The sequence below is a fragment of the Mauremys mutica genome, chromosome 7 (assembly GCF_020497125.1).
Source record: "Mauremys mutica isolate MM-2020 ecotype Southern chromosome 7, ASM2049712v1, whole genome shotgun sequence".
In the NCBI taxonomy this organism is placed as follows: Eukaryota; Metazoa; Chordata; order Testudines; family Geoemydidae; genus Mauremys; species Mauremys mutica.
The window spans coordinates 21726668-21739988 of record NC_059078.1 but is presented as its reverse complement, the minus strand read 5'-3'; the positions used below and the strand labels follow the sequence as shown (position 1 = coordinate 21739988).

The window sequence follows — 13321 nt, the reverse complement described above, 5'->3', positions numbered from 1 at the left end:
GTATTAGCCTGCCACCAGAAGGGAGCAGGGGAGCTGGACAGTAATTCTTCACCCCGCAGCCTGCCAGCCAAGCCGAGGGGGAGGTGTGTGGATGTACTCAGGGTTTCCAATGTCTGCTGGCCTCTGCATGGATGGCGCTTAGGGGCTTGCAGCTCATTGGGCGTAGAGCTCAATTTCCAAAGAGTGGAATTTTTCATTGGCAGTACCAGGATGGGAAGGTCCCAAAAGGGCTTCCACTAACCATCTCCTGTCTGTCTGTTTCTCTTTGGGTGACTGCTTCCCCTCCCTGTGCCACGGTTTTCCCATCTGTAAAATGGGGGTGACCCAGACCTCCCGGGAGTGCCGTGCTCTTCAATGTCTGCCCTGAGTGCAGATAGACGGTGCCTGGGAAGGACACATGGACCAAGTTCTGGCCATTGACCTGGGGATGTGACCTTGTGCGTTTCCTTTCTTTGCACAATCTCACCATTATCATCCTCCCCAGCACTCTGCTCGCACCGCCTTTCTCCCCTGCTCTCGCAGCCGCTCTCCCATTTACATACAACAACTGGTTTCACTGAAATATTTAAGCCGGATGATCAGATCGTGTGTCACTTGGAGCATTTCAGAGCCGCCGCCAAGCAAAACTCCAGAATCAAGCAAATCAATATCAGTAAAAGGAGAGTGAATGAGCCCTGGCTTGGGGAGCCCCCAGCAGCCGTCTCCTCCAAATCGTGGCAGCGGTCCAAGGCCGGCGAGGAAAGCAGGCCCAGCCCTCGCTACCTGTGTCTCGGCTTGCACAGGTGCAGGAGGAGTTTGTGTTCTCAGAGGGCCTAAGCAGCGCGGAGGATTTAATGCAGCAGGTGTTGGATTTATTGAGGTGCATCAGAGGAGCTGTGAGGGGCCCACAAGTGGAATAGCAGGGGGGAACTGACAGGCAGGAGCAAGGGGTCCTGGCAGAGAGCAGTGTGGGGGTCAGGCCTCAGTAGCAAGGAATGCTGCAGGGCAGGATTGAGGTGTACTGGCCACAGCTAGTCCTAGCTCGATCCCTTTCTTTTTACTCTCATTTAATTGTTGTGTGGTTATGTTTAAGGAATGAACATTTCCACCAGTCCCCATGCCCTCACACGCGCACTCGTCCTCCTCCAGCCTTTGTAGTCGGCTGCTGGTGGGTCAGGGGGTGGGATCGTATATCAAGAGTAACAGGATTAACTTTAACCAGGCCGAGGAGATGTGTTGTTTAGTTATTTTACTGTTGTATAATCCCCTCTAACTGTGCACCTGGCCCCAGCGCAGATAAATACAAATGTCCGCTTGTAACCAGGACTGTGGAACAATCTCCCGAGGGAGGTGGTAGAAGCTGACTTGAAATGAACGGGAGGGGCTATTCTGGAACTCTTGTACAATCAGGCAGGCTGCCTGGGGAAAACTTGCACAGTGTCTGCAAGTCTGCAATCCGGAGGGTTGGGGCGGGATGTCTGTTAAACTTCTTCATTTTCATCCTCTGGTTCCCTCTTTCCCACGATACCTTCTCCTTCTCACATGCAGAGCAGGCTGAGGTGGGGACAGGACTGACCAAAAGCAGATCAGATGAAATTAACACTAGGAAAGGCGATCTGCTCCAAACAATCTGTGATCATTAATTGTTCCCTTCCCATCCTCCCCGCGTGGCGCTTCCTTTGTATCACGGGGACGCGGCTCAGAGTCCGCATGGCTCCAAGCGTTGGGGTTTTTTTTGTTTTTTAAATAAAGGCTTTTTTCTGTGTTCCTCTTCGCTCCCCCGGTGCAGTGGGAAGGCAGTTACCTTCTCGAGGTCATTAGTGTGGCTTGTGCTTTTGTGAGCATCTGCATTCGAAAATAGCTGATCTGATGATTAATGGATGGAGCAGCCGAAAAAGCATAACTAGAGAATTTCAATGGGAACTGTCTGGGTTTTTTCTTTTTAAGGAAGTGTGAGTGGCTTTTAAAGAAATGAATGTGTTAAAGAGAATGTTGATCCTGGGGACAGTGCAAGGCCTGTCATGTGCAGAGACATGCACGTTGCAAGCAGACACGGTGCAAGTTTTCCCCATGCAGCCTGCCTGATTCACCTCAATCCAGGCCTGCATCATTCGCTGCTGTTCCATTCCTGCCCCGCCTCACTGCCAGCCTGTAGCACCCTCTCTTATTCCAGACCGAGGCTTCTCACACAGCTCTGTCAGTGCACTTCAATCCTGACCCACATCATCCCCTGCTATTCCTCTCCTGGGCCCCTTCACACAGATCTCATGCCTGACCTGCAGTCCCTACTATTCCAGTTCAGGCCCTCTGCTGTCCAGACCTGGCTAGCTATGCTGGAATTTTAGGTGGTTTTGTGATATTCCTGAAGGTGCAATTTTGCGCTCCCTGTCCCTGCTGTCCTCCAGTGTTTTTGCCCATGATGTGATCCAGATTCGAACTGAGCTTTCCAGAAGCAAGAGGCCACTTACAGAGCTGCTGCACCCCCGAAGTTTGATAAGCATCACTTTATCTATCAGTCTCTGTGTTTCAGCGCCTTGTGGTGCCAGCACTGACTGACAGCTCCATCAACGATTGCTCCAAACTCCTTCTCCATCACATTCACCTTGCTGGGAAACAGGCATGTGCCGCACAAGGACCCAGGATCACCAGTCAGCCCACTTCCACTCCACCGCCAGGGATCTGGTCATTAGGGGATAAACCCCCCCTGTTCCTGGTTGAGGATCCTTGTTCAGTGCTCCAAAGGAACACGGAAGACAACCTGAGTTTCCAGTTGGTTCATGTGTAGGGTGCATTGCTTGTGCAGAATGGATGGGCTAATGTGTGAGCGCCACTGAAATTACTGGCTGAAATCAGATCTGCTCAACCATGTGTCATAGGCCATGCATTGCTAGCTGCTTATGGTGATTCTTCTTTAGCTCAAGTGGCAGGGGCCTGAGCTTCTGGAGCAGAAGGATCAGAGACGTACCCCAGCTGTTCCCAAAGTTTTGCATGGCCTAGGTGTGCAGCCTGGTGACAAATATGGTGTTCTAGATGGCCATGGATTTGTTATAATATTCGTATTGGATGCCTCAAACACTCTCCTCCCATTTAAGACATTAAGAGGAACCCCAGTGGGTGAAATTTATGAGATCAAGCTCCCCAGTTAAGGAGGATTGTAGAGGAAACTGACCAGCCCCAGAGTGGGACACCTGGAAAAACAGGCCAGAGATCTCATGTAGCTGTGGGTGGGAGGGGCTTACCATGGAGGGAATGCATGGCAGAGCACAGCACAGGCTTATTTGCATTGCTGCAAGGATCCCCTGGGGACAGGAGCCCTGCCTGCTGTCTCCTCCCTACTGAGGTGATGCTGACAGGGAATGGAGTCAGCTCTGCTTCTCCCTTCGGCTAGATTCCTGTGGTTGAGTCCTGCAGGTGAGCGGGCTCCCCTCTAATGAGCTCTCCCTGGGGCACGCCGGGATTGACTCCCAAGGGGGCCATCTTCAGATTTTTGTCATGGCAACCCCCAGAAGTCTTGCTGCCTCCTCCTGCCCCTTTGCTCTGAGTTTTCTGCCTTTCAGGACATGACTTGTAAAGCAAACGAGAAATAGGTAAAAGGTCCGAGACCGAGGAGACTGCAGGAAAGATCAGAGACCTCCACTTCTCTGTTGTGACGCTCTTACTCTCTGCCTTCCCTACAGGACGGAGTCTGTGGCTGAGAAGATGCTGACGAATTGGTTCACGTTCCTCCTGTACAAGTTTTTAAAGGTGAGTGTGGAAGAGGCCACTAGCCCCAGGGGCCAGGGCCTGGCCTCCTTCCCTGTGGGAACCATCTCTGTGCTGGAATGGGATGTCGTGTGGATTGGGAGCCAGGAGAGCTGGGTTCTCTTCCCAGGTCTGCCATTGACTTGCTGTGTGACCGTGGGCATGTCGCTTCCCCAATTTGTGCCTCAGTTTCCCCCTCTTCCTGTAAAATGGAGCTAGTGATTCTGACTCACCTCCCCACAGGGCAGGGTCATGAGGTTAGATCCAATCCTGTCTAGCCTAACACAAAGGGCTGGTCTACACTGGGAACATTCATCTCTCAGGGGTGTGAAAAACCAATACCCCCGAGAGACACAGCTATGCCGACCTTATCCCTGGTGTAGACAGTGCTAGGTCTCTGGAAGAATTCTTCCGTCAACCTAGCTACCTCCTCTCACGAGGGTGGATTAGGAGAACTCTTCCTGTTGGCACCGATGGTGTCCGCACTGGAGTGGCACAGCTGTAGTGGGTTAGGCGTACACATACCCAAAGTGTTTTGAGCTCCCTGCGTGGAAAGTGCTAGAGCAAGGCCCGGTGCTCTTGTCACCTGAATCCTGAGGGCCTTACTCAGCCCAACCCCCACTTACGGGACCGGGAGTTTGCCAGAGTAATGCAGGAGCCAGGGTCCTAGGATTGGCCCCTCCCTGCTAAAGCTCTAGCTGTGGATGCCAGCTGGAAGGCTCTGCAGCCCATTCCACGTAGAGCCTGTTCTGCTGCCCTGCCCTGTCTGTTCAGCTGCTTTGTTTTTCTCTGTATCTTTTATAGCAAAGGCTGTTCAGCAGGGAAATGGCACCTTGCAGAGTCCCTCGGCTCCAGCCATTAACCCCCCCCCCCCCGCAAAAAGCTGCCATGTGCTGACTGAGGTGTTGGCAGTGTGGGGCAGGGACTCAAACAGCAGGAGCCAGGTAGACTGAGCAGCACAGGTGCTGCTCTCACGCCCACATCCTGTAGGCCCAGTATGGCAGATCAGCAATGCAGGAGCCAAATGGCCTCTCAGTAGGCTGTTCTCCTGAGCTGTTCAGGAGGTGTCAGTGCCTTTAGAAGGAGCTCCCTTCTCTCAGCCAGGCTCATGGCTTCTCCATACCCACTTGGCACACTGCATCTGCGTTTCCTTCCGTGCACTTGCAAACCCGGTGGCCACAATTCACCCCGGCGCAGCTCCACCCGCGGTAGCAAGGAGGGAAGCTGAGGTGTAAATAGGGTGGGAGCATTTTTACCGCTGGCTCATCTAATATTATTCAGTGGAGATAAAACCACCTGAGTGCTGTGTACTCGATTGCCCCCACCGTTAGGGCTGCACCAGTGGCAAATTGCAGCAGCTGAGTTGCTGGCAGAGTTTAGCGGCAGTGGTCTGCTGCACGCTCCAGAAGGAAACAAGCTGGGTTAATGGTGCTGCCTGTTTGTCAGTCAGCAGAGCCACTTCCCCAGGACCTCGCCTGGTGTTTACTCAGCGAGTCCTGGTGGCACGGAGCCGTTTTTGTGCAATTTCATCCCTCATTAAGATAAAGAAAGTTTGAACCATTTCCAGGAGAGGAATGTGTGTGAGCAGGCGTCTGTGCGGACCTGGAGTGATAGCCAATGAGAGGTGATTTATAGTATCACTTACATGCACTTGGCGTTGTGCCTCTGTCTAGGGATGCCCATATCTATAAAAATATATCGGTACAGTGTCTGTCGCTTTCCCACGGCAGGAGAGGAGTGAGCTTTCGCCTTTAAAAACCCTCCATGTCCTCCTTACTCCGTGGGTTTGCATTTGCGCATCACCCTTTGCGTCACAAGGGGTTTCAAAAGGCTTTATAAATGCAGGCAGTGAACGATCCAGGCCTAGTGCCCTTCACCACAGCACGGGGGCCAAAGACACTGGGACAGACTCACACTTTGGGGAAAGTGGCAGGTGATCTCCGGGGGCCAGACCTTTGGAAATGATTTGCTCTTGTAAAATACAATTGAGTGCATTTGTGCACCTGATTTGCTTGTGTAATTGTGAGTGTGTGTGTCGTTGCACTGCTTGGACATGCTAATGCCCAGCGATGCATCTAGCTGGCTCTTTGCTCATGAAGTAAGTGCCACTGTGTGAGCGAAGGAGGTTGCAAAGGCCCTCATATTTCGGTGCATGTGACTATGCGTATTCTAATAACGGGTTTCTGGCTGCGTGTGTGGGACATACGGGAGCTGGTCTCGTCCAGATGAAACCCACAGAGTGAGCTACTGAGATCAGCAAATTGTATTCCATAAAGGGTGAAGGGCTCAACCAATCCTGCTGGGAGTTGAACGTGCAGTTCAGGGGCTGGTTGTTTCAGCCTCCATGCTGAGCCGATGTCCTGTGTGTGCTTTGCCCTCCTTGCTGACACCTCAATACGTTGTTGTCTGATTTGAAAGCTCCTCTGAGTCAATTCACTCGCTGTCTATCCTGGGGCATGACTCCCACTAAGACGTTAAGAGGAAAAGAGAGACTTGGGGAGGGGCCAGGAACGTCTCTGTATGGAGAAGTTTGGCTAACTGGCAGCGGGAGCGGATGCAGTCTCCCAGGTCTAAAGAGCAGTGAAAAGCAGGATTATTTAGGGCAGTACCGAGGGGCATAATTAAAGGAAAATGTATGCAGATTACCAGGACAAACTTGCTGGCAGTGAAATCTGTTAGGCTGTGAGATAGTCACCCAAGAGAAGCGGTGGAAGTCTCATTGCTTGCTTGGGACACCTAAAATTAGCCTGGACAAAACCCTAGAAGATGTGTCTGATAGGGACTGCTCCTGCCTTGGTCTCAGGGAGAAGGAATGGGTGGGACCCGCTAGAGCCATGTCATTTCTGTGATTCTGCGAGGTGAGGCTTGCAGGTGGCAGGGAGAGGAAACCCCGGAGGTGGATGGAACAGGTATTGCAGCAGACAGTTTGCCAGCAGGGAAACATATGCCTTGCACCAAGTAGTGGTAATTGCGCATGTAAATTAGGCATGCGGCCGGGCTAGCCTTTTTGTGTGCACAGCTGCTAGGACAATTCTCAGAAACAACTGCCCTGGAAGGGCCCTGATGCCCTTTTTGTTTGAGCAGGGGTTGACCCGGTGTCTTCAGCTGATGTGAGCTGCTGCTGCTGCTGATGATCTGGTGCAAAGCCATAGACGGCAGGGCCTCTTGTCTCTGGCTTTCCCCCAAGAAGAGCTTCCATAGAATCTCAGGAGGTCACCTAGTCCAACCCCCTGATCAAAGCAGGACCAATCCCCAGATTTTTACCCTAATTCCCCAAATGGCCCCCTCAAGGATTGAACTCACAACCCTGGGTTTAGCAGGCCAATGCTCAAACCACTGAGCTATCCCTGCCCCCCCCACCGAGGAGCACATACGGCCAGTTGACAGCGGGAGTGCAATGAGCAGGGTGCAATTTGTACACTCGCTGGCAGACGCATTTGCCCCCCATGCCTGCGTGCATTGTGCCCACGGTTTAGCAGGGTGGATGCACCCCCTGGGTACCCCCGTGGTGGCTAGCACCTAGAGATGCGGCTGCTCAGAGCGATCTGGCAGCATGTGACTCAGAGGAGCAAAGCAAGCTGGCCAGTCATCATACACAACTGGGAAATTGCGTATTGTTTCTCGCAGTGCAGTGCAGGTGTCTAGCTCCACCCGGTGTAAGAATTAAACCGGTTCTAGGATAGGATCCCAGAGCTCCTCTCTCCTCCTGTCTAGGTGTCTCCTGGCCCTGCCTCTTGAGGAGGAAATGGGGACAGGCGGCAGCAGTGGAATCAGCAAGGCCTGGTGCTTTCATAGGGCCCTGCAGCCACATTCATCAGACTCTTAATGAGACACCTCAGGGGAAGGCAGAAGGGAAAAAAATAGAGACGAGCATTGAAAAATGCATGGTATTAGGTGCCTGATGAGCTAAATCTCGTCAGTAAGACACTGTGAGCATTTGCTGGCTTAGCTCAGACTGCCTAAGGCCTATTTCTCTCCCCCCCCCCCCCCCCCCTCCGCCATTGTATGCGCTGTACAAACATTCCCTTACACGCCTCCTTCCTGCAGCTTGTTTTGCTCGTGTGAGGGAACTTCTCCAGGAGCATTTTCCTTTGTAACTTTTTCACAGACACACTAAGTGGTGGCAATGGTGCAGCCGGAAGCTTGGGCAGAGTTGCATTCTAGAGCCAGGCTGCCCTCTGTGCCGTCGGGGCGGCACATCATTGGGTATGTTTCAGAGAGGAGATCCCACACGGGTGTCCCTGGGCCCCTCTTTTATTTTGCTTTCTGTAGCAATCTGGAATTGTAGGGAGCTCCTAAGGGAACCATCTGGTCAAGGTCAAAGCACCCCCACCAGTTTCTGGGTAGCGTCCCTCTCTCCGACCTGGTTGGGAGGAGGTGAAAAGTGGTGGCAATGCTTTCCTCCATTCAGGGGAGTGTAACCATACAGGGCTAAGATGGCCTGTCCCATGGGATGCTTTGCAGGGTTCCACTGACATTGAGAATGGGATCTGCTGCAAACAGCTGATTGCTGGCTCTCTTGGGCACTGGCTCCAGATCACTGGTCGCTATCTCACAGCAGTGGGAGTGCATTGTGGATTCCTTTCAGATCACCTGGGGGACATGCACTCCAGCTCCACAGTGAGATGGCAACCAGTCCGGGTGCTATCTGTCATCTTTGCTTCTGCCTGGAATGGACCAGAGAGTTAGTCAGAAAGAGTAAGGGGAAGGGGAGAACTGTCTGGCATAGGGCCATTGGTAATAGACCACAGAGCCTTTCACCTCTTATACACCTCTACCCCGATATAACGTGACCCGATATAACATGAATTTGGATATAACGCAGTAAAGCAGCGCTCGGGGGCGGGGGGGGGAGGGGCTGCGCACTCCGGTAGATCAGAGCAAGTTTGGTATAACGCGGTTTCACCTATAACACAATAAGATTTTTTGGCTCTCGAGGACAGTGTTCTATCGGGGTAGAGGTGTATTTGATTGTGGCAGGGAGAGACCAAAAATCATTCCCATCTAATGGCCCACCTAATGGTGACCTGTGTGAAATGCTCAGGTGGTGTCAGTCCAGCTGCAAGAGAACAGAGGTCTGCAGTGTGGAAAAACCACCATGATTGGCACTAATTGCTCCCCCTTGCTGGAGATCTCGGCAGAGAAGCCAAGGATTGAATGGACTCTAGGGACATACCTGTCATTTTTAGAGGGGGTCTCCGCAGGCCTGGGTGGAGGAAGCTCGTTCTGCAGTTGCCTGGGCTGAACTGCTTCCTCTAGGCTGGCAACCTGTCACCATTCCAGAGCGCTAAACTTGCTTTAAAGGATCAAATTGGTTAATTTAGTTAATGTCTCTCCAGCCCTTTGCATACAGAAAGCCCCATATTCCACATTCATTTTCTTTCAAAAAGGGGGATCTGCAGAGCCTCACTGGGCTGGAAAACGAAATGGGTCAGTGCTCAGGGGTGACATTTTTAAAAAGCAATCTGCTACGGCAGCGGGTTCCTGTAGAGAGTGGGGCCGGACTGCCGGCGAGAGGGAGAAAACTGCGTGCTGAGAATGGAGCAGATAAACGAGATGTGACCACGAAGGCTGCTCCAATTTATTCTTCATCTGTGTCACTTTCCCCTGGCTGGGAGTTTTACAGGAGCTTTTATAAGCAATCAAAGGAAGTGACTCCCTTTCTTTACTCTCATGAAAGCAGGCAAAGAAAGCGAACTAGAAAGGCAGGCGCGTCTCTGCTGGCTGGAATGGAATTGCTGAGCGGGCTGGTTGGTTTACGGTCATTATTTTGCTTTTGCGTTACGAGGAAGCTATTAATAAACAGCACAGCACCCACACTGGGGCTCTTTCTCCCTCTCTCTCTCTTTTCCAAGCTGACTTAATGAAGCCAAGTTTGCAAATGAAACATAATTTCAAAGACAGGCGTGTTGTCGGAAGGTCTGGGGATGATGTATGCCTGTTCCTGCTCGTTAGCAGCTGTCTCTTTAATTACCGCAGATGCTAACGAGATGCTAACAGCATATGGTGACAGGGAGAGCAGCCGCACTTTGCACCAAAGTACAATTTATTTGTAAGGCGGGCGGGTTGGGGGGGCGGTGCTGGTTGGGTGGAAGCTGATGGGATTTTTTCTTGCCCCCCCCGGCCCCTCTTCCTGTCCCTGTTTGGTCAGGTAAAGCCTGCTCCTGGGAGGGACATGCAGTTCAGAGGGAAGATTCAAGTTGTGGGGCACTATGTTAGCAGTGTCATTGCTGTGGGACTTGGCTCTCCTGTTTCCCCCACTCCCACGTCCCTGCTCTCCCAGCCCCCCTTCCATCTCCTCACCACTTCCATTTGCCCGGACCCCGGTACGTTTCCATCCCGTCCCCCCTCACGCTCCACCCCTGGCGCGCGATGATACCGTACCTACACCCTTGGCCTGGCCGTGTCTCTTTTGAGAATGTTGCAGTTTAATACATTTTCCATTGTGGGCCCCTTTTCATGCATCACTATCCTGTAGTACTGCTCATTTCCATTTGTCTCCCCTACCCCTCTTTACGGGGCAGTGGTGGCTGAAGGGTTGCAGAGGAGTCGGGTAGCACGTTGTTTGACAGTGAGGACATGCCCTACTTCCAGGGCCGGTGCAACCACTAGGCGAACTAGGCAGTGGCCTAGGGTGGCAAGTGGTTGGGGGCACCCAGGGCTGTCCTTAGGCATAGGCAGCTGGGCAGGGCACCTGAAAATTTGAGGCACCACTGGGTCTTAGTGTCCACTCTCCTGGTTTTCCTATCCCTGTTCTGACCCTTCCTGCAGGCTCTGAGTCTTCCTGGGAAGGGGATCTAGTAGTTAAAAGAGAAAAAGTCTCCAGCCTGCCAGAGCTATTAGCACAACACTGAAACTGTTAAAGAGCCATTCAAGGGGCAATGAAGACATTTAACAGGCATTTGCCAACCCCCAGGTATCTACTGTCAGTTTCTGAACGTATTGACAAAAACAGTTGATCAGGACTGTAATATTTACTCAGAACATGTCGGTCTACAGGACCTTAGTTTAAAATTTACTTCAAAAATATTTCATTAGTGAGTTGGTGAAGATTATAAAATCACATCTCTAAAAAATCCTTGCATAGATTTTTAGATCACAATCATCTTTAGCCTTAAATGCTTGGATCTTCAGACATACGGTTTTTAAAATAAATTCTTAAAAAGAGCACCCATATCTAAAATACACATTTTAATTACTATAGTAAAAAAATTTACTTCCAAAGTCTTCCTGTCCTGTCTATCCATTTCTCCCTTCACCCCCTCTCCCCTTCCCCCTCTCTCTCCTGCCTCCCCCACTGAAGGAAGCAACAGCCCTTTGCTTCCAGATAGCCGGACAAAGAGTTTCCCTTTCTTTACTTCTGACTATCTGATGAAATAGTTTTAAGCAAAGTCAGTACCTTAGTAAGATATAAAATCCTTTGTTATTCGTAGTATCAGAGGGGTAGCCGTGTTAGTCTGGTTCTGTAAAAGCAGCAAAGAATCCTTTGGCACCTTATAGACTAACAGACGTTTTGCAGCATGAGCTTTCGTGGGTGAATACCCACTTCTTCGGAATACCCACTTCTTCTTCTTCTTCTTCTTGCATCCGAAGAAGTGGGTATTCACCCATGAAAGCTCATGCTGCAAAACGTCTGTTAGTCTATAAGGTGCCACAGGATTCTTTGTTATTCCTAAAATCTTTGGAAACATATTTTTTTAAAGTTGGTGAAATTTCATAAACATGTGTATTGTTATGGAGATCACACACAGTAAATTAGTGTTCCTTTTTTCTAAAAGCAATGAACATTGTTATGAACACACTAAACCTCGTGACTGATTAATTTAAAATAATGTCTGTTTCAGTGAGTTAAATATGTAGTAATCTGGAATGAGTACATTTAAGAGAACATTTCAAATATAAAATTAGCTTAGAAATACTGATTGAGAAAATGTAAAACAGAGAAGAGCTGCATCATGTATTCCATAATATTGAGTGTTGTATTCAGCAAGACAGCTGACTCGCCCGTACTACAAAGTTTTTGCAGATAAATGTCTGATAAACTTCAGGGCATATAAAAAAACCTGGGACTGACATTTTTTATTCCCAAGTTTAGTGCTTTTAATTAGGTACCTTCTGCATGTCCATTCTGCGTGAGGGAGCGGGTACAGGGGTCTCTGTGGGGAACTGTGACTCCCCGCCACCGTTAGGCGGGCCGGGTGTCTTGTTGTTCTTTCTGCCTTGTCCCTCTGCCCCTGCCGGGGCTGCAAGCTCAGGCTGCCGTGGGGCACAGGGGCACCAGTTTAATAAGACTGCATAGAGCCCCATAAATCTGAAGGACGGCTCTGGGGGTGCCAAAAAGTGGTGCCCTGGCTCAGCAGGGAGGAGCCGCCTTCCGGAGGCACCGGAGAGCCAGAGTGTCCTGGTTGCGGCAGTGGCGAGTCCCAGCCATGGAGTAGCTGGCGCGGTGCAGTGGGGCAGGAGCCCTGCAAAGGCAGCAGCACCGCTAGTGGGGAGCAGCCGCGCCCCCCGCCCCTCCTGCCCAGGCTGCAGCCTGGCGCCTCCCTGGGGGGGCTCCTGCAGGCTGCAGCAGATGCATGTGGGGAGAGGCCCCCGTGCGCTGCCCAGCCCCCCCCTCGCCATGCTCTGGCTTTGTGGCTCCCAGGCATGTGAGCCGCCGCCGGGCACAGGGTCCTGAGCCTGCTCTGGGAGGGGCAGTGGCAGTGGCGGCTCATGCTACCGGGAGCCGCAGAGTCTGAGCGATGAGTCTCCTTGCAGTAGCTGAGGGCTTCCTTGAAGGGATAGGGTTGGTGTCTGGTGCTTTCTCACCTCTCGCTCTTCCCCCCTCTCTTTACCCCACAGGAGTGTGCTGGAGAGCCTCTCTTTATGCTATACTGTGCCATCAAACAGCAGATGGAAAAGGGACCCATTGACGCCATCACCGGAGAGGCCCGCTACTCGCTGAGCGAAGACAAGCTGATCCGGCAGCAGATTGACTACAAAATGCTGGTTAGTGCAAGCGGGAGCCTCGCCCAGGACTGGTTCTTGCCAGGACCCCTAGGTTCAGCTATTTAACGAGGTCTTTGAGGCGCCCAAGGTACTTTGCAGAGAGCAGTTTGTGTCTCATTTTTCTCTCCCTAGCATCCCTGGTAGTGCCTCTTACCCTGACTGCGTTGTTCCTCATGCGTCCTGGGCTGGGGAGGATGGGCGGCATGGCAGGGCTCGGCAGAGCTGGGAGAGCTGAGCGCAGGACGGATGGATGCAGTGCACCGACACACCCTGGGGCCCTGACAGAGATGGAGGGGGAAGGAGATGCTACTGAGCATAGTCCACTGTGGGCAGGGGCTTGGACCAACCAGCCGATGGGTTTTCTGGGGTGGGATGAGGATGTCTTTGCAAAGGGCAGAGATGGCTGCAGGTATATATCTTCTTCCTTCTTTTCAGAACCTGGAATTAGGTATTAGCTCTCACCTCCTCCCACCCCACCCACCTTAATTGCCTTGTCTCTCCAACCCCTCTGGGTGATTCAGTAAAACCCTTCCCATGACTAAATCCAGTGCTGACTTCTCTCTGCTTATCTTCACTTGGATTGCTTTGGAAGTGTGGGGGCGGGGGGTGGTTA

The 13321-nt window shown here is 51.7% G+C and overlaps 1 protein-coding gene across 4 annotated transcripts in view; it reads left to right on the top strand.

The window, feature by feature from the left end:
- PLXNA1 (plexin A1) overlaps positions 1 to 13321 on the top strand; it is a 290782-nt gene that overhangs the window by 245823 nt on the left and 31638 nt on the right. For all 4 annotated transcript variants that reach the window (XM_045025437.1, XM_045025436.1, XM_045025438.1 and 1 more), the window contains 2 exons: positions 3657 to 3723; positions 12562 to 12708. In XM_045025437.1, the coding sequence (XP_044881372.1) occupies positions 3657 to 3723; positions 12562 to 12708 (214 nt within the window). The remainder of the gene's footprint in view (positions 1 to 3656; positions 3724 to 12561; positions 12709 to 13321) is intronic.